This window comes from Suncus etruscus, chromosome 15, assembly GCF_024139225.1.
Source record: "Suncus etruscus isolate mSunEtr1 chromosome 15, mSunEtr1.pri.cur, whole genome shotgun sequence".
NCBI classification, from domain to species: Eukaryota; Metazoa; Chordata; class Mammalia; order Eulipotyphla; family Soricidae; genus Suncus; species Suncus etruscus.
Window position 1 is genome coordinate 92,433,193 of NC_064862.1, and position 26,770 is coordinate 92,459,962.

At 61.3% G+C, this 26,770-nt stretch overlaps 3 protein-coding genes across 3 annotated transcripts; 2 read left to right on the forward strand and 1 right to left on the reverse strand.

Moving 5' to 3' along the window:
- The first annotated feature begins 1,623 nt into the window (after window positions 1–1,623).
- PLVAP (plasmalemma vesicle associated protein) lies at window positions 1,624–6,764 on the forward strand. The gene is made up of 6 exons (XM_049788386.1): window positions 1,624–2,056; window positions 3,894–3,990; window positions 4,272–4,975; window positions 5,633–5,696; window positions 5,803–5,884; window positions 6,673–6,764. Exons 1-6 carry the CDS (start codon window positions 1,694–1,696, stop codon window positions 6,677–6,679), a joined length of 1,317 nt encoding a protein of 438 aa, XP_049644343.1. The 5' UTR covers window positions 1,624–1,693; the 3' UTR covers window positions 6,680–6,764.
- Window positions 6,765–11,541: 4,777 nt separating this feature from the next.
- On the reverse strand, window positions 11,542–15,058 carry GTPBP3 (GTP binding protein 3, mitochondrial). The gene is made up of 9 exons (XM_049787756.1): window positions 15,005–15,058; window positions 14,436–14,683; window positions 14,200–14,286; window positions 13,909–14,111; window positions 13,648–13,720; window positions 13,411–13,554; window positions 13,157–13,322; window positions 11,935–12,213; window positions 11,542–11,819 (listed from the first exon to the last, which is right to left on the reverse strand). The coding sequence occupies exons 1-9, from the start codon at window positions 15,055–15,057 to the stop codon at window positions 11,594–11,596; spliced, it is 1,479 nt and encodes a 492-aa protein (XP_049643713.1). The 5' UTR covers window position 15,058; the 3' UTR covers window positions 11,542–11,593.
- Window positions 15,059–17,057: 1,999 nt separating this feature from the next.
- Window positions 17,058–26,427, forward strand: ANO8 (anoctamin 8). Its single transcript, XM_049788387.1, has 18 exons — window positions 17,058–17,208; window positions 17,944–18,054; window positions 18,155–18,287; window positions 18,628–18,766; window positions 18,859–18,955; window positions 20,170–20,286; window positions 20,480–20,607; window positions 20,715–20,876; window positions 21,031–21,183; window positions 21,317–21,443; window positions 21,522–21,577; window positions 21,716–21,790; window positions 22,236–23,045; window positions 23,503–23,694; window positions 23,777–23,908; window positions 24,421–24,531; window positions 25,009–25,696; window positions 25,972–26,427. Exons 1-18 carry the CDS (start codon window positions 17,082–17,084, stop codon window positions 26,262–26,264), a joined length of 3,651 nt encoding a protein of 1,216 aa, XP_049644344.1. The 5' UTR covers window positions 17,058–17,081; the 3' UTR covers window positions 26,265–26,427.
- Window positions 26,428–26,770: the final 343 nt, after the last annotated feature.

Consider the following 26,770-nt stretch of genomic DNA (forward strand, 5'->3'; position numbering starts at 1 on the left):
CCTGGCAGGCTTGGGAGATCCAATGGATGTGGGGTATTGAACCCAGATAGGCCTTTCCGCTCTCCTATCGCCATGGGCCAATTTAGATGTTTGATTTTATATACTTTTCATTTTAATTAATTTTCAAATTATTTAATTAATTATTTAAAGTGACTTATTTTTAATTAATCAATTTGATAATTTTTAAATTTAGATGTTTAATTTAGACATTTTCAGCCTTGTGGGGGCCATGGGCCGAGCAACCGAGAATAGATTTGAAGGACATTTGATAAAAAGGTGTGGTGTGAAGGGGCCAGCTAGGGACAGGGCAGGTTGGTGGCTTTGCACACAGCAGACCCGGGTTCAATTCCCCACCTACTCCCGATCCTCCCTGTGGTCCCTGAGCCCAGCCAGGACTGAGCCCTGAGTAAGCCCTGGGCATCGCCAGGTGTGCCCCCCCCCAAACTAAACAAGCAAAAGCAAGTGTGTGTGGGGGGGAGGGAACGAGGTTGAAGGTGGAAAGACCCCAATTTCAGTCCTTGTCCCTGGAGAGGAGGAGAAGGAAGAAGCCAAAGTAAAGGGCTGGGCTGGAACCCTGGGACAGGAAGGTGCGGGAAGGAGGTCTGTCATGTGTGTGGGGTGCCCTGGGGGGTCTGTAGGTACCCTCTAGGCTGCTCCATCCACCTTGGGGGTCCGAGCACTATCAGTCCCAAAGGCACCCACCGTCCCTTCCTGAAGGGGGAAGGCAGGAAGCGCCCCCCACCCACTTGGGGGAGATGGGGGGCCCCTGGGGGCGCGGACAGCCCTGAGAAAAGGCCGGTTGGCCGCGACGCAGCCCCCCACCCTCAGTCCTCGCCAGGAACCAGGAAGTGGGCAGTCAGGGGGCAGAGGTCGAGTGGGGCTTCCTGCCCACCCTGGGAATTTCCTCCCAGGCCCCCTCCCCTCCCCTCCACTTTGCTCCACCAGACCCAGGCTGTGTCCTGTTGGGTCCCCTCAACAGAGGGTCCTTCCCCAGCTGGCCTGGGACACACGCTGCTCTCTTACTGGGGGTGTCTTGGAATGATTCGGGAGCATCTGGGTTCTGGGGAGTTGCCAGGGGTTGTTCCAAGCCTTTTCTCCTTGGTTTCCCAAAACCCTTTCCCTGCCCAGTTGTAGGGGCGAAAGCACAGCCAAGCTGACATCCCCCACCCAAAATAAAAAAAAAAAAATCTTCACGGGACACCTGCAAAAGGGAAAACAAGCACAGCAAGTCTCAGGCGCAGCTGGCCAATATCCGGGCCAGGTCAAGCTTTTCCAAGAAGTCCTGGCATTGGAGGTGAAGCTTGGGCCGTCCAGGTCCCAAACAGACACCCCGCGAGCCTGGGCTCCAGTCCAGGTAGGTGACGGGGTATGGGGGACCCTCCGGTGCCAGTGCGGGCCTCAGGTCTCCCCCCTTGCCACCCCGCCCTTGGGCGGGTGAAGAGCTGGTGTGCCCCGCCCGCCTCCCCGACACTTCGGGCCTCGCCTTGGTGGGATTGTTGTGATAACCCGGCGCCCCCATTTCCTGCGGGCCAGGAAGGCTCAGGGCTGAGGAAGTATTCTGAGGGGTGATATAAACACTGTCCCGCGCGCTTGAGGGCTCAGGGCGGAGAGAGGAGAGGACAGAGGAGAGGGGACAGCAGACAGGAGAGGAGACAGGGGTGAGGGGACAGGGAGACGACAGGCCAGCTCTGCCATGGGCCTGCCCGTGGACCGGGGGAGCCCCTACGTGCGGCCTCGCCACCATGGCTGCTGGTATTACCTGCGCTACTTCTTCCTCTTCGTGTCGCTCATCCAGTTCCTCATCATCCTGGGCCTGGTGCTCTTCATGGTCTATGGCAACGTACACCTGGGCACCGAGAAGGCCCTGGAGGCCACGGAGCGGCGCGCGCAGAGCCTCCAAGGCCAGGTGCTGGGGCTGTCCGCGTCGTGTGCCAACTTGTCCAAGGAGCTGAACATCACCGCCCGCGCCAAGGACTCCATCATGCAGATGATGATAAGTGCCCGGCGGGACGGGGACCGCATCAACATCAGCTATCGCCAGTGCCAGGCCGACCTGGTGAGCGGGAACCCCGGGGTGCTGGGGGTTGGGGGGCGCACTCACCTCCCAGCGCAGGAGGATGGAGAGTCTGCGGAGACACGAGGCCTGTGCCTGAATTTGTATCTCTCCGACAACCCCCTTATTCTTTTTTTGGGGGGTGGCCACTGCATCCATAGAACACAGGTTCTATGGTGATGGCCGCTGTTCTAGCCCTTTTGGAGTCTCTGTGTTTCTCTGGGGGCCGCCCTGAAGGCTCAGGGGGACCCCAGGCTCATTCCCAGTGGCCTCAGTGCTGCCCGTAAGGCTGAGCAGGGATCAAACTTGGGAACTTAAGTGAAACCGGTGGCCCCCGAGTCCTGTGTGACATACAGCTGGCTGTGCTGTCATGGAGAATTTGGCACCACACGGTCCCAGGGAGAAGCAGGACTCAGGCACAAAGTGCCCTCAGGGTCTCTGACAACTTCCAGAACATTCCATGGCGTTCCTGAGTCCTCTCTGCTCCCTGCCTGGGGCCGTGTGTCTGGGCCTCTCCTTAGCGGGGGTGGGGGGGGTGGGGGGGACTCACTCCTCTGTGGGGGCTGGGAAGAATGAAGGGGCACTGAATCGTCCATGGGCAGCCCAGGCTCTGTCCTCTCTGAGTGCTGGGGTCTCCCTGGCTGACCCCCACTACCCTAGACTCAGTCTCTTGCTCAGGGCGGTGACAGGGCAGCAGGGCATGGCAGGAGATTCTCAGAGAAATGTCTGTCTGTCTGCCCTTCCCTCCACTCACCTATCTGTCCATTCTGCCTTCCACTCGTCCATCTATTATCCAGGTGTCCCTCTTTCCATTTATCCTTCTCGTCATCCATCTGTTCATCATCTGTCCTCCATCCATCCCTCTATCCATCTGCCCGTCCCTCCATTTGTCCATCTATCTGTCCATCTGCCATCATCCATCTATCTGTCTGTTCACTGTGGTGAGACAGGCCCTCAGACACCCTAGACTCTGACCTACCGTCCTGTACTCAAACCCTGCCACGTTCTCTCTTTTTGATTGTTGGTTTTTTTTTTTTTGGGGGGGTCACACCCTGGAAATCACTCCTGGGGGATGCAGGGGACAGGCTGGGTTGCAGGGGATCCATCTTGGATGGATGGAATGCATGCAAGGCCTTTGCCTTCTCTCTGTGCTGTCTCCCTGGCTCCTTCCTGTGGGGGCCACACCCAGCAGCACTCTGGGCATGCTGCAGGCCCCTCCCTGCCCGAAACATTCCAGAGCCTGACTTGGGGTCATCTAGGGAGCTGGTGGAGGTTAAGGGGAGGCGAAGGGGGTACTGGAAGTATTGGGGATGAAACTCGAGTCCTCCCACCTTCCTTCCCACCACCTGCCAGCCCTGAGGCCCCTTCACGGCTGTTGTATTAATATAAAACATAAAGTCTAGAGAGTCTGCGTGGTGGGTCGAGGCCTTTCTCGGCTTGGTCTGGCCCGGCACCTTTTGCCCCTTCAGTGGACGGGGCTGAAATGCAGAGTAATGGCGGCGAAATAATTTCACAGGCAGTCGGTTAAAGTTTCATTGGAGTCAGCTCGGTCTGTTTACTCCAAGGCCCGAATCACTATGTCCGTTTCCTCACACGGCTTCTATGCTCAGCCTTTCCAAGCAGCCTCTTCCCCTTCCCTCTCCATGACTCCTTTATTCCAAACCGAAGACCCCTCCCAGGTGTGGGTGGGCCTGACCATGTTGGTGGTATTAACATAGGGCATTTGGGGAGGGGTAACATCACACATGGTCTCCTCTGTGTATGAAGTAACCTGGCCCCAGGTGCACCGGGGTGCCCCCGCACACACACCAGCTCAGAGCCCTGCACTGTTTGTTCCCAGGCATTGTACCAGAGCAACCAGCACATCCTGGCCGCCATCATCCTGAGTGAGAAGCAGTGCAAAGAGCAGCTCAAGGAGGACAACCGCACTTGTAATGGTGAGTGGGGGGGGGGGAGTGAAAAATATCAATAGGGCGCCCCTCCAGAAAACCCAACCAAGGCTGGAGAGTTAGCACAGCGGCAGGGCCTTTGCTTTGCACGCAGCCAACCCCAGAACAGATGGTGATTCGAATCCCGGCATCCTATATGGTCCCCCTTGCCTGCCAGGAGCGATTTCTGAGCGCAGAGCCAGGAGGAACCCGGGTGTGGCCCCCAAACCAAACAAACCCATCCCCGCGCTGGGTCCCACCATCCTCCCCACGCCTCCCTGTCCCTCCAGCTTTGCTCCAGAAGCTGAACCAGAAGGTGCAGGCCCTGGAGAAGGACATGGAGAAGGGCAAGGCCCAGTGCACCCTGGACAAAGAGAGCCTGGCGCAAAGCCTGCGCTTGGCCGAGGCGCAGGCCGCCGAGTGCGGGCGGGCCCAGGCGCTGCTGCAGCGGGAGCGCACCCTGGCCGACGACCGGCTGCGGAAGGTGCAGGACCTGTGCGCGCCCCTGGACCGGGACTCCCTGGAGAGGCAGTTCCGAGAGCTCTGGAAGGACTCGATGCTGTCGCGCTCCCTCAGCGACCTGTCCTACCGCCACCTGACCCCGCTGGACCTGGGCTTCCTGCGCACCTGTGAGCAGGTCTCCGACCGCCTCGTCAACAAGGCGGAGGAGGTGGCCAGCAGGCTGCGAGCGGGGATCGAACGCGTGGCCCGGGAGAACTCGGAGCTGCAGCGCCAGAAGCTGCAGGTGGAGGAGGCGCTGCAGGCCTGCAAGGAGGCGCTCTCCAAGGCCGAGAAGGAGGCCCCGGCCCGGGAGAACCGAGCCCGCTCCGAGTGCGCGCTCCAGACCCAGCTGCAGCTGCGGGACAAGGAGGCGCTGCGCCAGGAGCGCGACGCGCTGGCCCGGGAGCTGGACGCCAGGCGGCAGGAGGTTGAGCAGCTGCGCTCCAAGCTGGACATCAGCGACAAGGCCCTGGAAACCTGCATCAGGGCCAAGGTGGGGGCCTGGACACCAGGGGTGAGCACCCTGTTTCCGTCCCTGGCATCCCCAAACACTGCCAGGGGTGATCCCTGAGCACAGAGCTAGGAGGAAGCATTGGGCAAACCCAAGCAAACCAAATGCCAAAGTGAGGGGACAGACAGTTTGCACAGTGGGGAGGGCATTTGCTTTGCAGGCCGCTGACCCCAATCCCATCTCCGGCATCCCCGAGCACCGCCAGGGGTGATTCCTGAACGCAGAGGCAGAACCCCTGAGCGCTCTTGGATGTGGCCCCAGAATTGAATTTAGAATAATCATGGACTTACACCAACTCCTCCCAATTGCAATGTATTCACACAATAAGAAACTTTGTCTTGGGCAATTGGACAACGGGGAGGGTATAGGCCTTGTTTGTGGCAACCTGGATTTGATCCCCAACATCCCAGATGCTCCCCCAAGCCTGCCATTAGTGATTTCAGAGTGCAGGGCCAGGAGGAACCCCTGAGCACTACTGGGTGTGGCCCCAAATTTAAAACCCACCAGAAAAGAAAAAAAAAAGCCAGGTGGGAGCCCGAAGTCTCTGAAAGGGACCTTCTCCGAGAAGTTCAGGCTTGTCTGCCCTAGAGGAACCCCCACACAGAGGGCCGGGCTCCCCTGACCTTCCTCTCCTCACAGTCCCAGATCATCCCCCAGAAGACTGTGGTGGTGCCGCCTCAGCCGCCATCCATCAAGGACATCAGTGAGTGGCGGGCAGTCGGGGGCCGGGGGTCCCGGGAGTGACATGGGGAGCAGTGGGCGGACAGGACAGGGTCCGAGGCATTTGGGGATTCGCCGTGTCTCTGCAGACCCCGCGGCAGTGGAGGAGTTTAAGAAGAAGATTCTAGAGTCTCAGGGCCTCCAGAGGAGCAACACTGCGCCCGCTTCCAGGTGAGAATGGGCGGAGGGTTCCCTTAGGGCACCTCTGTCTGGGGTTGTGGGGGAGCCGGGATCCTGGTGAGACCCCCTGGCTGAAATCAGAATGCACGGGGGAGACACGGGGTTGAGGTTCACCCCACATTGGCTGATGCTGCAGCTAAGAACCCCTCCTCCAAGCCTGGGTCTGGTGGCAGTGGGCAGGGGCCAGGTAGGGGTGCTGGGGGTCCCCATGCGCTCTGGGTGCTAAGGTGACTTTTGGGGCCCCTTGTAGGGATGATACTGACAAAAGAGTGTGATAGGAGGAGCAGGTGAGCGTCCGGGACCCCCTGGATGGGGTGTGGGTCAGGGGAGAGCAGAAACCCTAGATACAGCCTGAGGGAGGAGTTGCCCAGGCTGGTGGGGCCCCCTGAAGAAGAGGAACAAGGAGGGGAGGGGTTGCCCAGGCTGGTGGGGCCTCCCCCCCCCCCCGAAGAAGAGGAACAAGGAGGGAAGGGGTTGAGGAAACAGGCAGAGCGGGATCAGGTTCCACTTCCTCCAGGAAGTCTCCAGGCGTGACTCCTGACCCCTCAAGAGCCTCAGCATGTCTGAGGTGGGGAGAGCCAGAAGCTCTTAGGGACTCAGTTGGGGGATCCTTAGCAAGATTGTGGGGGGGGGAGTAAGGCTGCTTTAGGAACAAGGGAAGGGTCTGCCTTGACCCTGGTCTCATCAGTCAGTGAGAGTCTGTGTCCCCCCACCACCACCACCCCACAGCCCTGAGCACTCCGGCTGAGCCTTTGTCTCCTTTGTTTCTTCCTGTGCAGTGGCTGAGGGGCCTCAAACCACGAGCCCCCCTTCCCCAATCCCCACCCAGCTCAGACGGCAGAGGGACCTGCTACTCCGTCCACGGTGCTCTCACAGCCACAAGCAGACATGCAAGATGGACACACGCTTACCGGCACCCCCTTCCTCCCACCCAAACCCCTCTCCGGTCCCCAGACCAGAGTGGAGGGATGCAGAGTGCAGCACCCCCCCTCCCGAATCAATAAACGTGACTGAACCCCAAAGACCAGCTGTATTGCTGTTCCTGAAACCTGCCAGACACCTTCAGAGCACCAAACAGAACCACCCGAGTCCCCCTGGGGCCGATGTGAACTGACTCCAGCTAGAGAGAGATAGAGACAGGAGAGAGAGAGAGAGAGAGAGAGAGAGAGAGAGAGAGAGAGAGAGAGAGAGAGAGAGAGAGAGAGAGAGAGAGAGAGAGAGAGAAATAGCTCTCAGGCCGGGTCCCTCCAAACTCTGTGGCAGGTGATTTTTCTTTCTTTTTCTTTTTTTTTGTTTTTTTTTTTGTTTTTTTTTTTGGGGGGGGGGGCCACACCCATTTGATGCTCAGGGGTTACTTCTGGCTAAGCGCTCAGAAATTGCCCCTGGCTTGGGAGGACCACATGGGATGCTGGGGGATCGAACCTCGGTCTCGACCTTTCCTTGGCTAGCGCTTGCAAGACAGGCACCTTACCTTTAGCGCCACCTCACCAGCCCCTGCAGGTGATTTTTCAGTACTTTCGTCTCAGTTTTTGGAGGTGTGCTGTTTTAATTATAAAATATAAAGTCTATAAAGTCCTGTGTTGGGGTGAGGCCTTCCTTGGCACTGTGCCCCTCAGCCAGCCAGTCTGAAGATGCAGGATAACGGCGGAGAAATAATCGCAAGCAGTCAGATGAAATTCCAGGAGTCAGCCAGCTTTGTGTCTCGGTCCCAACTTAACATATACCTTTCCTCACATGACTCCTATGCTAACCTTTTCCAAGGAACCACTTCTCTGCTCCTTCTGGCTCTCTGCCTGTCTCCCTTTCAGCAGCTTCTCCAGGCTTCCTTGCTGACTGACTCCCATTTGCTGTTTCCCCTGCTTATGCTGGTGCTGATTCTTTCTTCTCTCTCTAACTCCCCTTCTTATTTTTTTTTTTTTTGGTTTGGTTTGGTTTTGTTTTTGGTTTACACCCAGTGGCACTCAGAAATCACTCCTGGCAGGCTCAAGGGACCATATGGGATGCCAGGATTAGAACCACCTTCTGTCCCAGGTTGGCCTCGTGCAAGGCAAACGCCCTACCGCTGTGCAATCTCTCTGGCCCCTCTAACTCTCCTTCTTATCCCCTCTCCACCCAGGCAGACCCCTCTACCCATCCATTCCAGGCATGGACTGTTTTGATCATTCAGGTGGGATAAAGAGGAAGTTAGGGGAGGGACACCCACAGAGGTGGAGGGTCCTGCCCTGGAAGAACCCACACTCTGCCACAACTTCCCCAATGTCCCCCCAAAACCCCAGAAACAGAAAAGCCACCCCTCCTCAGTCATGCAGCTGTCTTCCTTGGACTGTAAAGGTCCCCCCAGCCCTGGGCACTGGGGGGACACAGAGAACCCTGAGGGAGGGACCCTAGCGAGCTCCCACTGGCCCCAAAATGACCTTTGGGAGGAGGTGGGGAAGGGTTCTCAGGCCAAAACCTGAGCATTCATGGCTCGGTTCAACGTCAGGAAGTTAATTCAGTGGCAGTTAGGGGACAAGTGGCCTCCAAGGCTGGGGGGCCGTCCCCCCTCCATCTCCTGAGACCCTGGACGAGCCGTGAGTCACAGAGACAGGCCCACACGGCTGGCAGCGGGGGCCAGGGACAAAGGAGCAATGTTTCCTGCCGCCGGAAACGCTGGCGAGAGACGCGGCTGCAGGAAGCACTTGGCTGGGACCCCGCCAAACCGGGCCAGGGGGTCAGGGAGGCCCCCAGGAAGGGAAGCAGGGTTGACATGGGCAGCCTGGGAGCCCTCAGCAGTGGCGGGACCCAGAGAGGGGGTCCTGTGCCCCATTTCCTGCCCCCTACCCAAGCAGATGTGGGACCCCCAGACAAGCGGACGTGAGGCACCCACACTTGATCTTTGCTCCAAGGGCCACGCCAAAAAGGCTCAGCCCAGGCTGTATCTGCCCCATCCCTCCTCACACACACACCACCATTCCTATTTGGGGCTCCTTGCTTTGGGGGACATGGGAACCCCCTCCCTCCTGCACCCCCAACTGTTCTAGGAAGGCTAATGAAGCTAAAGAGTCTCTATTTTTTCGAGGGCCACACGTGGCAGTGCTCAGGGCTGAAGACTGGCTCTGTGCTTATAATCACTCCTCGCAGGCTCGGTGGATACTATGGGATGCTGGCGATCAAACCCAAGTCAGCTGCATGCCAAGCAAATACCCTCCCCGCTGTGCTGTCACTCCAGACCCCGATTCCTGGGTTTTAGCGCTTTTAGACTCTTCCGCTAAAAGTTTTAGACTTTTTGTTTTGTTTTGTTTTGTTTTTGGGTCACACCCGGCAGCGCTCAGGGGTTCCTCCTGGCTCTACGCTCAGAAATCGCTCCTGGCAGGCTCAGGGGACCATATGGGATGCCGAGATTCGAACCACCGTCCTGCATGCAAGGCAAATGCCTTACCTCCATGCTATCTCTCCGGCCCCAGTTTTTAGAGTTTTTAGACTAAAGCACCTTTTCTTTTCTTTTCTTTTCTTTTTTTTTTTTTTTTTTTTTTTGGTTTTTGGGCCACTCGGCGGTGCTCAGGGGTTACTCCTGGCTGTCTGCTCAGAAATAGCTCCTAGCAGGCACGGGGGGGGGGGGGGCATATGGGACACCGGGATTCGAACCAACCACCTTTGGTCCTGGATCAGCTGCTTGCAAGGCAAACACCGCTGTGCTATCTCTCTGGGCCCTCATTTCATCTTCACTTACTATACCTCTCTCCTCAAGTGCTGAATCTTTCCAGTCCCTGAGCCCTATCCTCCAGGCAGCCCACCTGGATGTCCCTCCCGGAGGAGTGGTCCCCTCAATTCCATCTAACTTTTGCCCCAGAACTGCAACTCCCCAGGTCCAGACCCTGTGTCCCAACCACCGGGCGAGGTCCTGGCTCTTTGGGGATTTCCTGTCACCTCTAAAAATATCCCCCACGTCTGCTTCCCACAAACCGCCTCACCCTTCTTGGAAAAAAGGGATCGGAGCCAAGGGCCTGGGGCCAGCGTGCCAGGGCCAGGAGGCTGCAGGGGGGATGATGGTGCGGGCGGCTGCAGCTCCCGCACCCACCGAGGTCCCCCAGCCACAGACAGCTGCAGCACAGAGGCCCCGACCTGCCAGGCACGCGGGATCTGGAGCCTGGAGCTCCTGGAAACGTGGGTCTAGCGTGTCCTGAGCCGGACGGTGGGTTCTGGAAGGCGGCCGAGACCCCAGATCCCGCCTCTGCTCCATGCATGTGCGTCCCGCAGCCCGGAGCTGGGTGCACGGGAGGCGGCGGGACGCCCCGTCCGGGTTCCCGGTTCAGAAAGAACTTAGGCGGCGGCAACTGCCCGTTCGTGGCGCTTGAAGGTGCCGCCACCTGCCGGCCACGCCTGGAACAGCAACAGCCGCAATAGGGATTTTGCAACCCAGCTCGGCGGCCCAGTCGGAGCCTTGCCTGAAGACCTTTGTGAACAACTCCCCTTTTTTTTTTGGGTGGGGGGTGTCACACCCACCGGCGTTCAGGGGTTACTCCTAGCTCTGCCCTCAGGAATCACTCCGGCAGGCAGGCAGGCAGGCAGGCTCGGGGGAACCCTATGGGATGCTGGGAATCGAACCCTGGCAGACTGCGTGCAAGGCAAACAAACGCCCTCCTCACTGTGCTATCTATCATTCAAACAGGACAGCTTTTGTTTGCTTGTTTTGCTATTTTTCTTTTATTTATTTATGGCCACTCCTGGCGCTGTGCTCAGGAATTACTCCTGGCTCTGTGCTCTGGGATCACTGTAGGCAGTACTTGGAGGACCCTATGGGATGCTAAGAATCATATAACGTGGGGGCTGAAGTGATAGCACAGCGGTAAGGCATTTGCTTCATACGCAGCAGACCTGGGACAGACCCGGGTTCAATCCTCGGCATCCCCGTATAGTCCCCTGAGCCTGCCAGGAGCGATTTTTGAGTGCAGAGCCAGGAGTAACCCCTGTGGGCTGCCTGGTGTGGTCCAAAAATATGAGTCATATAACGTGCAAGGAACTCTCCCTGCTGTCCAATGGCCCAGCCCATGTCACCGACCACTTTGTAATGTCAATGCAAAAGAAACCCTCTACCCTGCTGTTTCCTTGACTGAAGAACAGCATGCGTGTGTGTGTGTGTGTGTGTGTGTGTGTGTGTGTGTGTGTGTGTGTGTGTGTGTGTGTAAGGCGAGTTTCCCAATGTGCTCAGAGCTGAGCCCAACAGGGAAGCACACCTCACAGATACCCCTAACCACTGAGATCTCTCTCCGGCTCTCCAGAGTCTCATCCAGTAAAACTGCAAGTTCCTCCCAGCTCAATGTTTGGGGGAAGTGGCATGTAGCCACATCGGTCCCGGTGACAGAGCTCTGCCCCCATCCTTCAGGGTAAGTCACTCCGAGCACAGGAGCAGCGGAAGAGTAAAGAACACGAACTGGGTGCAGAACACATGAGTCATGTTTCACAGAAAGTCCTGGAAAGGAGGACCAAAACAGTGGCAGAAAGCAGGCCCAGAGACGTGTCTGGAGCACTTGAACTGTTTTGCACAAACTCTGGGTGTGCAAAATAAATCCAAAGCCGGCAAGTGAAGATCATACATTGTTCCTTCACTCTGGTTGCCCAGAAATGGGTCCCTGAGATGCCCACGTGGCTCAGCCCTGAGAATTCACTCACTCCTCTGGAGGCTCCAGCATCCGTGGTCCGGGTCCGAGTCCTCCCTCGCCCTCACTTCCCCACGCAGAAGTCCCTGAAGATGACGTCCAGGATCTCCTCCGTGCCCCCGCCCCCCGTGAGACGGGCCAAGTGTCCCCGAGCCACCCGCAGGGCCTCGGCCGCCAGCGCCAGATCTGTGGCCCCTGAGTAGTGGCCGAGGGCATCCAGGCAGGCCTGGAGGTGGTGCTGGTGCCTGGCTCGAGTCAGCAGCGGAGGGCCGGCGGCCGGGTCCCCGCACCTGAGGGAGAAAGGACAAAGGTCCTCAGCGGCCCACCACCACCACGAAGGGGGACTGAGGTCGCAGGCCAGCATGCAACCCCCCAAATAATCGAAGAACGGAGGTGGGGACTCACACTGTGGCCAGCTCCTTCCGCAGCGCATCCAGGAGCCCGTCCAGGCCCTGCCCGGTGAGGCAGGACAGCAGCAGGTGTGGGGGCAGCTCGCGTCCAGGGCCTGGTTGCCCGGGCTGGAGCAGGTCCGACTTGTTCAGCAGCAGCAGGAGTCTCGGGCCCTGCCCGTTGGTGCTCTGTGTCCTCACAGGGCCAACCACCGTGTCCAGGAAGTCGCAGCTCGAGGGCGAGGCCAGGTCCGAGGCGTCCAGCACGGCCAGAATGAGGTCGGCCTGCTCTAGCCTGCAGGTCCAGGGGGCCAATCGGTGAGCGGGACCCCAAAACGGAGCCAATCAGGGGGGCGCGACTAGCAGGTGATGGAGAGAGGATGGGCAGGGGATGAGGCAAGTGGAACCACTGTAAGGGGTGGCTTTATAGGGGCGGGACATGGGAGGAAAAACAGGGGAAACGGAGGCGGGGCTTAAAGGAGGCATGTGATTGGAGCATTTTGTAGAGCAAGGAGGTAGACCAGGTAGAAGGGCAGGATGTCCATGGGCCAAACATATGAGCTTGGTTTCAATGGTGGGTGTGTCCAGACAGAGGGGCGTATTTCACTGGACAGTGTCAGTGGGCATGGCTAAAAGTGGGTGGGACAGAGGGTGGAGTTTCAGAATCTGTGGGAGTGGTTTCTGTGGTGGGTGTGGCCAGACAGAGTGCACTTTCATTGGATGGTAATACTGGGCGTGGCTTATTCTGTGGGTGGAGTCAGGCAGAGGGTTGTTTCAGTGGGCTGGGCTAGTGGGTGTGGCTTAGATGGGCAGATGGTGGGGTTTGGTGGGCGTGGCTCTGCGGTGGCCAGATAGGTAGAGTTTCATTGGGCAAGGGCTATTGGGCGTGGTTTCTATGGGGATGCAGTTAGGCAGAATAAGTGGGCGGACCAGAGGGCGTGGCTCAGATGATGGGTGTGACAGGGTGGCATTTGGGGGGGCATGGGCTGGGTGGTAAGTGGGGCAAGAGAGTGGAGTTTCATGGGGCAGGACCTGAAAGTGTGGCTTCATGAAGCCAAGCATAGGCAGGCAGATGGGTGACAGAGGGCGGGACACAGGGCAGGAACAGGCCAGAGTTAGGGTCCATAGGGGTGCAATGAGGGGCAGATATGACACGTTGACAGGCCAGGCTGGCTGCACTCTAGGGGTTTGGAGTTCAGTCTTGTCCAACTCAGGTGCACCCGACCTCAGTCACCCACCTCTGGCGGGCACGCCGCACGCCCTCCTGTTCCACAGGCCCCACGCCTTCCCGCAGCCCTGCTGTGTCGCTCAGCAGGGCTGGAAAGCCAGCCAGGTCCACGGGGGTCTCCAGCACATCGCGAGTGGTCCCTGGCTCCGGGGACACGATGGACACAGGCTTCCTGCCTGGGGAAATGGACGGGGTTGTGGTGCCAGGGGAAGATGGGCAGGTCCAGGGTCCACCCTCCGCTTCCCCCACCCAGTCCCCACGCACTAAGCAGGTTCACCAGGCTGCTCTTGCCAGCGTTGGGGGGCCCCGCAACTACTACGTGCGCCCCTGAACGCAGCCTTTGCCCGCGCCGGGCATCCCGGAGATGCGCGCCCAGCGCCTCCTGCAGCTCCCGGACCTGGGCGTCAGCTGTGGGAGAGGGGACAGAAGGGAAAGGGTGAGGGGCTAAGATGCTAAAATGCCAGCAAGTACCAAATCATCGCCTGGGAGGAGAGGACCCACCTCGCTCCAGCACGCCCTCCTCCAAATTGTCATCCTCACCAAAATCGATATAGGCCTCCACATAGGCCAGAGCCTAAAGTGGGAGTGGGTAGGGAAGGGTCTGTGAGCACTGAGACCCATACATACCCCGTCACACATTGATCCAGGTTCAGCCCCTCCAAAGGTGCACGGTTGGGCATCCCAGCCCATAACCTCTCCCATGGGTACAGGGGATGCACGCGGGTGGGGGTCCGTATGCACAGCGTGGGGGGTGGGCCTTGCCTTGGTGAGGGTTTCAGCCCAGCCCCGGCAGAGGTGACCCAGCTCCCCATCCAGCTGCCTCAGCGCCTGCCGCCTCTGCGCCTCGGTCTCCGCGTGGATCAGATCGGCCAGGCCCTCCACCTCGGTCAGATTCAGCTTCCCGTGGGCAAAGGCGCGCCTGGTGAACTCGCCCGCCTCTGCAGGCCGCAGCCCCGGCACGCGACCTGCATGGCAGTCCTTTATGCTGAGCTGCTCACCCTGGTACCCCGACAGCATCACACCAGAGTGGGGGCGGGGGTCCCACAGACTTACCCAGAGCCTGCAGGACGCCACTTACCACGGCCGGGCCTCCATGCACGTGGAACTCGGCGCAGTCCTCTCCGGTGAAACTCCGGGGACCTAGCGCGGGAGATTTAATAAATAAATAAATAAATAAATAAATAAATAAATAAATAAATAAATAAACAGAGGAGTGTCTCCATGATTGGAAAGGAATGTGAACTGGGTCGCGAGAGCCCCGGGGAGGTGCCCGATTTAGGGTCCCTCACCTGGAAACCAGAGCACTAGCGCGCGGTCCAAAGGCTCCCCGGAGCTGGGGTCGCTGAGCTGGCGCAGGGACGCGCTGCGCGCCGGGGGCAGGTCCCGGGGCGCCGTGAGGCTGCGGAGGGCGAGGCCGCTGGCGGGGCCGCTGGTGCGGATCACCGCCACGCCGCAGCGGCCCTGGCCCGAGCTCAGCGCGAAGATCGTAGCTCCCGCGGCGGGGCCTGAGGCGCAGCTGCCCCGGCGCGCGCTCGGCCTGGGACTGGAGAGGAGGGAAGGGCCCGAGTAACTGGGGTGCTGAGCGCACAGGGCTCCTAGGCCCGAGTGCTCGAGGGCCTGGGACTATGACTAGGGAGGCTCTGCGGGTGCAGGGCTTTGGGGGGGCTGCAGTGTAAGAGGCCCCGGAGACCCCAATCCAGGTCCCTGCAGCAGGTGACCTGGGCGTGCGCGCTGAGGGGGGACGGACGGGCAGGCACTTGGGAGCACTGGAGAGAGGGTCCTGCCCTCGGGAGAAGTTGGGGGGCCCCAGAAGCGCCCCCCGAAGGGCTGTCACACCTCCTTCCCCGGGAGGTCCCACCTGCAGAGCCCACGGGCCGCCCGGGACAGCAGTGTCCACAGCCCCCGCGACATGAGTTTCTAATCCTGCAAACCCGCCTGCCCACTCTGCGGGGAAGCTTCAGACCTGGCAGGGAGGCTCCGCCCCACTCCATGGCGATTGGCCAACGGTGCCACGACTCTGCACTGCCATTGGGCGTCTTCTGAAAAGGCCCGCCCACATAGCAGGATCTGCCTTTTGATTGCTTAATGATGGAGGCGGGACCCTGGCGTGGTGCAGCAGAATAAACTTCCCCTGGGCAACATGTTGCTGCCTAAATTCTTAGGATCCGAGCGGCCGGGGATCCCCAAAGAGGGGACGGGGGAGTGGGAGAAAAGATTGAACTAAGTAATTCCAGTCGTTCGCGAGTACGAATCCTGCCTTTTCTCAAGGGTACAGAACACTGATCGTCTTTTATATATATATATATAATCTTAAAATTTAAAGCAGACAATGTTCCAACTCCAATCTCTTGGCCAACTTCCCACCACCAACGCTCCCAGAATCCCTCCTGTCCCTGACAGCTGAGATGTATAGTGCTGTGTGAATTTCAAACTAGGACAATTTTTAAAATTTTTACTACCTTTTGCTTCTGAGTCACACCCAAGGGTGCTCCAGGTTGCTCCTGGCTCTGTGCTCAAGATTGGTCAGCGGTGGGGTGGGGAAGGCCAAGAAACAGGGTAGTAGGCTGGATTGTTTGCCTTGCATCTGGTCTCCTGAACCCCACCAGGAGATGCAGAGCACAGTGCCAATATTCAGCCCTGAACAATAGGAGATGTTTCCAGAAAACACAAACAAACAAGCAAATAAAAGACTGAAACCTGGAGGGACTTTAAGAGGCAAAGATGTACAAAAGCAAGAGCCGCCATGCGCTTTCTCTGTTTCTGTCTCTCTGTCTCTGTCCATCTGTCCCCAGCTCAGAAAGGATATTTGAAAATCTACCCAGGATGGGGCCGGAGAGGTAGCATGGAGGTAGGGTGTTTGCCTTGTATGCAGAAGGACGATGATTCGAATCCCGGCATCCCCTGAGCCTGCCAGGTGCGATTTCTGAGCATAGAGCCAGGAGTAACTCCTGAGCACCACCTGGTGTGACTCAAAAACCAAAGGAAAAAAAAATCTACCTAGGAACTAGGAATGTAGGAATGTGAATGTAGCTCTAAGGACAGATCTAAGCCTTGTAGAAGACCCCGGATTTCATCCAGAGCACACACAACAAGCCTTCCAATACCACCAAATACAAACCTGATCACCAGCTCCCTTAAAATCGGGGTGACCTGGTGGCACCACAGGGCTCCTGAACACCAGTTGGGATCCTCAGTATCAATAACAATAATCCAGTAGAATCAGGCCTGAGAGTAGAGCGAGGAAGGCTCTTGTCTTAGTTGCCTTTGAGCCTGAGTTTCCCTGGATGGTGTCTGGTCATGTGTGTGTTTTGGGGTGTGTGTGTGTGTGTGTGTGTGTGTGTGTGTGTGTGTGTGTGTGTGTGTGTGTATGACAGTCTCTCCCGGACAGCCCAGGGCGTCTGAACAGTGCAGGGAACAAGTGGCCCGAGTTGTTATTCATTGCTATCCAACCCTCCGGGGAGGTGGCCCGTGCCATTCTCAGGGATCCGCGCGGCCCCGGAGCGCGCCCCTTCCCACGCACGTTCCTGGCGCGCTTGGGCTTGGCAAGTTGCGCCCCTGCAGATGCGGGAAACCCGCCCTCGGAGCCTGGGAGCCCGGGAGCTGGGGTGGGGCGGGCGGGGACCAGACCCGGGATCCCAGAATCCGGCGCGGGCGGCGACGAGCACCACACGGCGAGGCGAGCGGCCACGCCACCGGAGGACAGCCAACCCGCCGGCCGAGCCGAGCCGGGCCGGGCCGGGAGCGACGCGCCGTGCGCGGGGCCGCGGGGCTCGGGTGCGAGTCGGGCGCGCCGAGCGCGGCCGGGCGGGCACGGGCAGCGACGCTCGGGCGCGCGGGGACGTGGGCGCGGGCGGGCGCGGCCTTTGTCTGCTCCTCCTCCCGCGCGCTCGGAGCGCACCGGGCCGCCGGCCGCCGCTGACCCGACCTGCCCTGCCATGACCGAGGCGGCCTCCAGCGCCGCCGCCGCCGCCGCCGGGGGGGCCACGTCCCCGGAGGCTGATCGCGGCAAGCGGCCCCCACCCGAGGGCGAGCCGGCAGCAGCCCCGGCGGCCGGAGTGCTGGGTATGTGCGAGCGCCCGGTCGGTTGCAGGTGCCGGAGCGGAGCTTTGCGCGCGGGGAGGGAACCGATCACCTACCGCGCGTCCCCGGGCCTGCAGCCTAGCGCACAGGCCGTGTCGCGTGCTCGCGGGGAGGTTGGAGGGGGCGATAGCGCCCTGGCAGCGGGGCCGAGGGGCTTGGCGCGGACACGCCCCTCGCGAGCCCAGGAGGGCAGCGGGACGGTGTCGGCTCGCACGCCTGGCCAGCAAATTAGCGACCCCGACCCCGGCGGAAATGAGCCGGCCAGAGTCTCTCTGCAGAGATCCGGCGAGGAGGACCCGGTTGTGGGTTCGAATCTCGGGAGTGGTGGGGGTTCTATGTGACCTTGGGGGCGCATATGCTTCTGTTTCTTATCCTGTGAAAGAAGGGCATGGGCCGCGCCCAAGTCTGAGGATGCGGGCAGGATGTGGAGGGCACTCCGGCAGCCCCGGAACAGCCAGAGATTGTGGTTTGGAGGCGGGGCTGGGCTTCTAGTTGGGGGAAGATGTGCGAGAGAGGCCCCAGAGAAGGGCGTTCCTGCAGGGAGGGGCCGGTGCCAGGCTGCTGATGGGAGCGAGGCCTGAGCTCCCGGGGCCTGAAATGCCAGGTGATGAGCCAGGGCTGCCGGAGGCATTGGGGGCGATGCTTCCAGGCCGCAGTCGGGGGTACTGGCTTCCACCGGAGGGTCCGACCCTGGTTCTGCACCAACTCCCTGTTTAGATAAGCTCTTCGGGAAGCGCCTCTTGCAGGCGGGCCGCTACCTGGTGTCGCACAAGGCCTGGATGAAGACAGTGCCCACGGAGAACTGTGATGTGCTGATGACTTTCCCAGGTACCCGTCTCCGCCGCACCCTCCATAGCCCCCGGGCCATCGGGGGGCCTTGGCAAAAGGCTGCGACTCCTCCATCCGTGCTCGCTCTGTCCCTCGGCAGACACGACTGACGATCACACGCTGCTCTGGCTGCTGAACCACATCCGTGTGGGGATCCCGGAGCTCATTGTGCAAGTCCGGCACCACCGCCGCACGCGGGCCTACGCCTTCTTCGTCACCGCCACCTATGACAGGTGAGTCCTAGGTGGAATGCTGGGTTCGGGCTCCATGCTGGAACGTGCCACCGTGCTGAGAGCACCACACCCTCATTTCCTTTCGGGGGGCCACACCCCATTCCATTTGTACTCCGGGGTTCCTCCTGGCTCTGCACTCGGAAATCACTCCTGGCAGGCTCAGGGGACCATGCGGGATGCTTGGATCCAACCTGGGTCTGCCCCACCGCTGCGCTATCTCTTCGGTCTCCTGCCCTCATTTCCAAATACCAGCTCCCCAGTGCAGCCAGGGCGGCCACTGTAAAGTGTGACGCCCCCTCCCTGCCCACCCCAACCCCACTACTTCTGTCCTTTCCTGCAGCCTGCTCCGGGGGGCAGATGAGCTGGGCCTGCGCAAAGCCGTTAAGGCCGAGTTTGGCGGTGGCACCCGCGGCTTCTCTTGCGAGGAGAATTTCATCTACGAGAACGTGGAGAGTGAGCTGCATTTCTTCACCTCCCAGGTACCCCAAGCTCAGGGGCCCAGTGCACCCGCAGCATCCGGGGGCCTCATGCTCCGATCTCGGTGCTCAACGCCCGCCCTGGCCCCTTGCAGGAGCGCCAGAGCATCATCCGCTTCTGGCTGCAGAACCTGCGGGCCAAGCAGGGCGAGGCGCTGCATAATGTGCGCTTCCTGGAGGATCAGCCAATCAGTGAGTGAGGAGGGAGCGGCGACCAATCGGAGACGAGGGTGGGGCGGAAAAGGCGGGGCTTCCTTCTGGGGGCGGAGCCAGGAGCATCCCTGTTGTAGTCCGGGATAACTTCCGGCCAGAACCACGGACAGCGCCTGTGGTCCTGCCTGGTTCTCTGGGCTCAGTTTCCTCACCAGGAAACAAAGGGCGGGAAGGAAGCTGCGCGAAGTCACCTTCCGTCCCCAACTCTCGACCATTTCTCGGACATTTACAGAGTAATTTGAAGCCACATGACTTTAAAAACGTACTTCCAGGAGCTGGAGCGATAGTAAACGTGGTAGGGCATTTGCCTTGCACGCGTTTGAACCGGATTCAATCCCTGGCATCCTACTGGGTCCCCTGAGTCTGCCAGGGGTGATTCCTGAGCTCAGAACCTGGAGAAACCCTTGAGCATCGCTGGGTGTGGCCAAAAAAAAAAATAAAAAGAGGGGCTGGAGAGATAGCACAGTGGCGTTTGCCTTGCAAGCAGCCGACCCAGGACCTAAGGTGGTTGGTTCGAATCCCAGTGTCCCATATGGTCCCCCTAACCCTGCCAGGAGATATTTCTGAGCAGACAGCCAGGAGTAACCCCTGAGCACCGCTGGGTGTGGCCCAAAAACCAAAATAATAATAATAAGAAAACAAAAAATACCTTAATTCCAAGTATCAAAACACTTAACCTTGTATTTGTGAGGCCTGAGCTCGACTCCAGACACTGCAATTATAATAAAATTAATTAAAATTTCAAGTAGGAAAAAATTTCAAGTAGGAATGGTGTGAGTGTAAGCCAAGGTATGCCTTGCATATGACAATCCCAGGTTTGACGCCTGGCACCGCATAGGGTCTCCAGAGCTATTAGAAGGTCTGATCTTTGAGGGAAGAACTAGGAATGTTACCCCTGAGCAGAACTATAACCCTTGAGCACCACTACTGTGGATCCCAAACAACAACAACAACAACAACTGTTCAAATTAATATAAACATGGTTCACCACTTGGTCCACCCTCGCCTCTGGTATCTCCCTACTTGTCCCTGAACCTCCCAAATTCTGAAAGAGAATCTAGTACGTTTCCCACGGGAGGAATCCTCTGTGGGTTTAAGAGAGCAAACAACTGTGGCATGAGTATATCCCAAGATTGGGATGGAAGCAGAACAGACCAGGTGCAGGCAGAGACCACCTGTCTTTGCCCCTACAGTCCCGGAGCTGGCAGCCCGCGGGATCATCCAGCAAGTGTTCCCTGTCCACGAACAGCGAATTCTAAACCGCCTCATGAAGTCCTGGGTGCAGGCTGTGTGCGAAAACCAGCCACTAGGTCTGCTCCTATGGGGCTAGGCTAGGCGTGGCCTTGTGGGTATGGCCAAGGGGTCACCCAGGGCGGATGGGCATGGCTGGCATGCTGAAGGCCAGTGGGTGGTACCTTGGTAACAGGTTTCTGGGAATGGGTGGATGAGTCCTGGGAGGTGGAGGATTCTGACCTGTCCCCACTGTCTGCCTCTCTCTGGCAGATGACATCTGTGACTATTTCGGGGTGAAGATTGCCATGTATTTTGCTTGGCTGGGGTTCTACACTTCGGCCATGGTGTATCCAGCGGTGTTCGGCTCTGTCCTGTATACGTTTACCGAGGCGGATCAGGTCAGTGACTCTTGCCAACAGCCCTGTCCTCCCTGGCCAGTCCTGCCAACTGCCTTGCCCTGCTCCCTAGTCAGGCTTGCCCATAGCCCTGCCGCCTCCTCCCTCAGACTAGCCGGGATGTCTCCTGCGTGGTCTTCGCCCTCTTCAACGTGGTCTGGTCCACGCTGTTCCTGGAGGAGTGGAAACGAAGGGGCGCTGAGCTGGCCTATAAGTGGGGGACTCTGGACTCCCCGGGGGAGGCCGTGGAGGAGCCGCGACCCCAGTTCAGGGTGAGTCCAAGGCTCAGAGAAGGGCAGGAGGAGGTAGAATGGGGGATGGTCGCTCCAACTGGACAGAGGTCTGGACTGGTGGAGAGAAATCGAGGGGGGGTGGAGCTTGGCAGGGGCCCTGGAGGGGTTCTGTGTGGCTGCTGTCCCACCTCAGGGCGTGCGTCGGATCAGCCCGGTGACCCGCGCGGAGGAGTTCTACTACCCGGCCTGGAAGCGCCTGCTCTTTCAGCTGCTCGTCAGCCTGCCCCTGTGTCTCAGCTGCCTGGCCTGTGTCTTCCTGCTCATGCTCGGCTGCTTCCAGCTGCAGGTGACAGACCGTGCCAGAGGCCCCCAGCTCCAAAGGGTCCCACTCACGTCACCCTGCACCCTGCTCCATCAGCGCCCCGCCCACCCTGAAGACCCAGTCCCCTGGGCCTGGGTGACCCTCGCGCACCCTGCAGGAGCTGGTGCTGAGCGTGAAGGGGCTGCCGCGGCTCGTGCGCTTCCTGCCCAAGGTGGTGCTGGCCCTGCTGGTGAGCGTGAGCGCCGAGGGCTACAAGAAGCTGGCCGTGTGGCTCAACGACATGGGTAGGCCGGGCGCCTCCGGGAGCACGCGGGTCCCCGACCTAACCTCGCCAGCCACTCACGCACCCCCTCGACCCGCAGAGAACTACCGGCTGGAGAGCGCCTACGAGAAGAACCTCATCATCAAGGTGGTCCTGGTAAGTGTGGCCTGGAGGGCCCCCCCCAGCCACCCAGCCACCCGTCATTCAGCACCCAGCATCCAGTACTCAGCCGCCCACTACCCCTGCCCTGGCTCATCTGCCTGGTGCCCACTGAGCCCAGCCCTGTGCCCGCAGTTCCAGTTCGTCAACTCGTACCTGAGCCTCTTCTACATCGGCTTCTACCTCAAGGACATGGAGCGGCTCAAGGAGGTGAGGGGCCAGCCGGGCGGCACTGCCCACTGCCGGCCAGCAGGAGGTGCCCCGGGACCGCGTGGGCTCCGGCCTCCCCGTCCATCTTCCATCCTTCTCTACTCTGTGTCCGTGTGTCCTCTCTCTCTCCGCCTGTGTCCCCAACCCCATCTGTCCGTCGTCCGTCCGTCCGTCGGTCCCTCCACAGCTCCTGCTCATCCTGTCCCTGTCCCAGAGCCTCGAGCGGCAGCTGCGGGCCGTGCTGGTCCCGCTCGCGGCCCTGCGGTTCCGCCTGCTCGTCCTGTCCCTCCGGGGCCTCCTGCTCGTGGGCCGGGCCAAAGTACGGGCAGGCAGGGTGGGGGATGACGTTTGGGGCAGAGGGCAGCGGACCCAGGGAGGCCCAGGGGCGGGCGGCTGCTCTTCCCGGCGCCCCACGCTGCCCATCTCGCCCCCTCCTGCCCCCCAGATGCTGGCCACGCTGCTCATCACGCGCCAGTTTCTGCAGAACGTCAGAGAGGTGTTGCAGCCGCACCTGTTCCGCCGCCTGGGCGGTGGCCAGCTGGGTCTGCGGGCCGCCTGGGATCTGGCCCGGGCGCTTCTGGGGCTCTTGGGCCTCTGGCGCCCGCCGCCCCACCAGCTCGAACCCCGGGCCGAGGAGGTTGGCGGCTCCGGCGGAGGGGGCGGCCGCAGGTGTCTCCGAGGTGGCTGTGGGGCCCCAGAGGAGGAAGAGGAGGAGCAGGAGCAGGTGGTGGCCACCGCGGAGCGACGACCGGTGGGCGAAGGCGGGGAGGTGGGAGAGGGCCCGCCGCGAGGGAAGGAGGAGGACGAGGCGGAGGACGAGGAGGAGGAGGACGACGAGGACGACGAGGAAGAGGGCGAGGAGGGCACCCTCCTGGACTGCGGCCTGCGGCTGAAGAAGGTCAGCTTCGCCGAGCGGGGCCCGAGCGCGCCGGCCGTGCTGGAGGAGGGCAGCCCCACGCTGGTGGACAAGGGGCTGGAGTCCGGCGTGTTCACGCTGACCGAGGATGACGACGATGAGGCCGAAGGGGCGCCCAGCAGCCCCGAGCCCGAGCCCCAGGCCGTGCAACTCCGGCGCGCGGGGGGCGAGGGCCGTGACCAAGGCTGCGAGGGGGGCCCAGACACGGAGCTGGGCTCGGGCGAGGCGGCCCGACGGCAGCGGCGGCAGAACCGGGCATCGTGGATCGACCCTCCCGAGGACGACCCGTCCCCGCAGCTGACACAGGCCGAGCTGGAGAGCTGCATGAAGAAGTACGAGGTGAGGGCCAGGGAGATGGCGCCCGTCACACGCGGGGCAGACCCAGGTTCTGTCCATGCCTCACAGAAGGTCCCCCAGGCCTGCCAGGAGTGATGTTTGGGCACAGAGACAGGAGTCAGCCCCAAGCACTGCCGGGTGTGAATCTAAAAATTTAAAGAAAGGAAAAAAAGCAGGCTGAGGGTAGAGGTGGGCTGGGGAGATGGTTAGAGCAGGCTGATGGCAGAGATGGAGCACGGATTTCTTCCATGCTGGCGGGGTCGAATGATCGAATGAGGGAAGCAACTTTGATAGGCTAGGCGGCAGTCTGAGGGAGGAGGAAGGTGGAATGAGGGCGGAGGTAGCCGCGTCTGAGAAAGGAGGTTCAGAGGTGGAGATGCTCTGAAGGTGGAGGGCAGTGAGGGGGGAGGCGGACGCGAGGAGGAGGTGTCTGAGGCTGCCACCGCCCGCCGGCCCGCAGGACACGTTCCAAGACTACCAGGAGATGTTCGTGCAGTTCGGCTACGTCGTGCTCTTCTCGTCCGCCTTCCCGCTGGCCGCGCTCTGCGCCCTGGTCAACAACCTCATCGAGATCCGCAGCGACGCGCTCAAGCTGTGCACGGGGCTGCAGCGGCCCTTCGGCCAGCGGGTGGACAGCATCGGCCAGTGGCAGGTGGGGGGCCCGGCTCCGGGGGCGGCCGGGCGGGGCTGGGGTGCGGCCGAGAGCCCCGCCTGAGACCCCGCTGCCCCCGCAGAAGGTGATGGAGGCCATGGGCGTCCTGGCCATCGTGGTGAACTGCTACCTGCTGGGCCAGTGCGGGCAGCTGCAGCGCCTCTTCCCCTGGCTCAGCCCGGAGGCCGCCATCGTGTCTGTGGTGGTGCTGGAGGTGCTGGGGCGCGGTTTGGGTGGTGGGCGTGGGCTGGTTTGTGGGTGTGGCTTCTGGGCGGAGCCTGGTGATTGGGCCGTGGTCTCTGTGGGTGGAGCCTGTGGCAGGGGCGTGGTCAGTGTGGGTGGAGCCCATCCCTGGTCTTGTTTGGGGGTGGCCTGTGTCAGGGCGTGGCTTATTGGTGGAGCTGGTGGTAGAGGCGTGGTCAACATGGGTGGAGCCAACCATTAAGGACCCTGTGCTGGGTGGGGCTTCGCAGGGCGTGGTCTTGTGGGTGGAGCCCAGTTGCTATGTGGTTTGTGTGGGTGGATCCTCGTCTGGGTGTGGCCTTGGTGGGCGTGGTCCGGTTGCAATCTGGCTTGTGTGGATCCTACAGTCGAGGCGTGTTTTGCTTGGCGGAGCCTTGGTGGGAGAGTGGCCTGTACCGGGCGAGGCCTCCGGTGGGCAGTGGGGCTGGACTGGGGTCCTGGCGGCTATCCCGCCCTGCAGCCTCGCCTCCCCTCTGCCCTCAGCACTTCGCTCTGCTCCTCAAGTACCTCATCCACGTGGCCATCCCCGACATCCCAGGCTGGGTGGCCGAGGAGATGGCTAAGCTTGAGTACCAGCGGCGAGAGGCCTTCAAGGTACGTACGTGTGGGCCTGGCAGGGCTTGGATCCGGGGCTCAACGTGTCGTGGTAGCTTTCGGGGGACCCTGGCTCGGCACCCCGCCCTCAGACACGCAGGGCTCCCATCTGAGAACCAAACTGCCGAGTGCTCCAGGTTGTTAGAAAGAGTCGGGGGACTCAGCCAACCCGAGTGCGATCCCGCGAGCACCAGCAGGAGTGAGCCCAAGCATAGAGCCAGAGTCAGCACTAATCACTGCCCCTAAATGACTAAAAAACAAAACAAGCGAAAGAGATGGGGGGCCCCAGGAAGGCTCCCCATGGGCCTGGGTTCCCCTTAAAATGACACCTGTTCCACCGTCTTGGATTCTCCCGTGGCCACTCCGGGGATGTCGGACCAAGCAAACGCGCCCCTGCTCACCTCGGGCCCTCAGCCCCACTCCTGCGGGGACGTGGGGTTCGAGGCAGCGGCGTGACGGGCTCCTGCTTCTCCGCAGCGCCACGAGCGCCAGGCCCAGCACCACTTCCAGCAGAAGCAGCGGCGACGGCGGGAGGAGGAGGAGCGGCAGCGGCACGCGGAGCACCACGCCAGGCGGGAGCGGGAGGCAGGCGGCCGCGAGGAGGCGAGGGCCGAGGGCGCAGGGCCCGAGGCCGGAGCCTCGGCCTCGGCCTCCTCCTCCTCCTCTGAGAAGTCCTCCGTCAAGGGCAAAGGCAGCGGCGGCGGAGGGGCGGGCGGCCAGGCCGGGTCGGCGGAGAGGCCCAAGCGGCCGGGCTCGCTGCTGGCCCCCAACAACGTGCTGAAGCTCAAGCAGATCATCCCGCTGCAGGCCAAGTTCCTGTCCTCCGCGCCCGCCCCTGTCCCCGCGCAGGGGTCCGGGTCCGGGTCCGCCCCGTCGGCGCCCGCGCCCGCCAACTCGCCCACGGCCGACGCGCGCCTGCCGGGCTTCCTGAGCTTCAAGTTCCTCAAGCCCCCCGAGCCCCGGCGCGGGCCCGAGCGCAGCCACTCGCCGCCCAAGGCCTTCCACGCCGGGAAGCTCTTCCCGTTCGGCGGGGCCCGAGCCGACGCGTCCGGAGGCGCCGCCGGGGCGGGCGCGCCTGGCACGGCGGCGGGCCGGGCCCCGCGCACAGAGGCGGCGGCAGCCGAGGAGCCCGACGCGGCCCCCCGGCCCCCGGAGGCCGGCTCAGGTCACAAGCTTTGACTCGGGGGCTGGGGACCCCCCACCCGGGCCAGGCCGCGGGCGGGAGCACCGGGGAGGGAGCACTGGGGAGACCCCCGCCCCGCGTGCGCCCCCGCCGTGCGCCAACCCCACCTCCCAGGCCTCTATGCAAACCCCCACCCGCAGCCAGGGCCCCCGTCCCGGCTCGTCTCCCCAGCAGAAGCAATAAGGCCCCCAGTGCCTGAGCCCGGGAGGGGCGCGGCCCGCCGGCACCCCCGGAACGCCGCCCTCTCGCCCCCGCAGGCCCGGCTCCTGCCCGCCGCACCCAGAGCCTCGCGCAGACGCCGCCGCCCGCCGGCTGCTGGCAGTGGGACGGGCCCTGGGGCTGCGGGGGCGAGGGCGGCGACCCCCGCCGGCCCCCTGGCCCTGGCCGCACCGAGTGTCCACCCTGCGCCCCGGCTGCGCACCCGCCGCCGCCCGGGGACTCCAGCTTTTACAGCCTGGCGCCGCCGCCGCCGCCTCCACTCAGCACCCCGGCCAGCCCCGACCCCAGCCCCAGTCCGCCGGCCGTGTGCTGGCCCGGAGGCTGGCACTAGGCGGGCACCAGGCGGCCCCGCGCCCCGCCCGGCACCTTGGGGGGAGGACCCGAGTCCGTCTGAAACAGCCCCAAGGAGTAGGCGGGATATTTATTTGTTTTTAATTTATTTTACCATATTTTTGTAAAACGGCAGAAATGCAATAAAAAGTATATTTCAACAGCGCCCGAGGACGGAGGCCTGGGGAGAGAGTTGGGGTGAGGGAGTCCCAGGCCCGGCCCTGCCCACCCCTAAACCCCAAAACGCGCGCCTCAGGGCTCAGGACTGGGTCTCGGTTGGCCCACATTTGGGGCCAACTCTGAGGGTCCTAAAGGCCCTACAAGCATTTGGGGGGACTCAGAGGGACCTCCGACCGTGCCCTCAGGATTGTCCGGATAGGACATTCTGGGAAAAGCCTGTGCAAGGCACAGAGGTGTGGCGGAAGGCTGGCTGGGCCCAGCCAAGTGGGTGCAAGGGAAAGTGAGAGCACCCCATTCTCTCCTCTTCTGGTCAGCCGGGACACCCCA

Coding starts and splice junctions, on each gene's coding strand:
- PLVAP (XM_049788386.1), top strand. CDS start 1,694: ATGGGCCTGCCCGTGGACCGGGGGAGCCCCTACGTGCGGCCTCGCCAC. Junction 2,057..3,893: donor GCCAGTGCCAGGCCGACCTG/GTGAGCGGGAAC, acceptor GTTTGTTCCCAG/GCATTGTACCAGAGCAACCA. Junction 4,976..5,632: donor AAACCTGCATCAGGGCCAAG/GTGGGGGCCTGG, acceptor CTCTCCTCACAG/TCCCAGATCATCCCCCAGAA.
- ANO8 (XM_049788387.1), top strand. CDS start 17,082: ATGACCGAGGCGGCCTCCAGCGCCGCCGCCGCCGCCGCCGGGGGGGCC. Junction 18,055..18,154: donor TGTGCTGATGACTTTCCCAG/GTACCCGTCTCC, acceptor GTCCCTCGGCAG/ACACGACTGACGATCACACG. Junction 21,578..21,715: donor TCATCATCAAGGTGGTCCTG/GTAAGTGTGGCC, acceptor CTGTGCCCGCAG/TTCCAGTTCGTCAACTCGTA.
- GTPBP3 (XM_049787756.1), bottom strand. CDS start 15,057: ATGTCGCGGGGGCTGTGGACACTGCTGTCCCGGGCGGCCCGTGGGCTC. Junction 13,555..13,647: donor GGAGGGCGTGCTGGAGCGAG/GTGGGTCCTCTC, acceptor CCTCTCCCACAG/CTGACGCCCAGGTCCGGGAG. Junction 13,323..13,410: donor CAGCCTGGTGAACCTGCTTA/GTGCGTGGGGAC, acceptor CCATTTCCCCAG/GCAGGAAGCCTGTGTCCATC.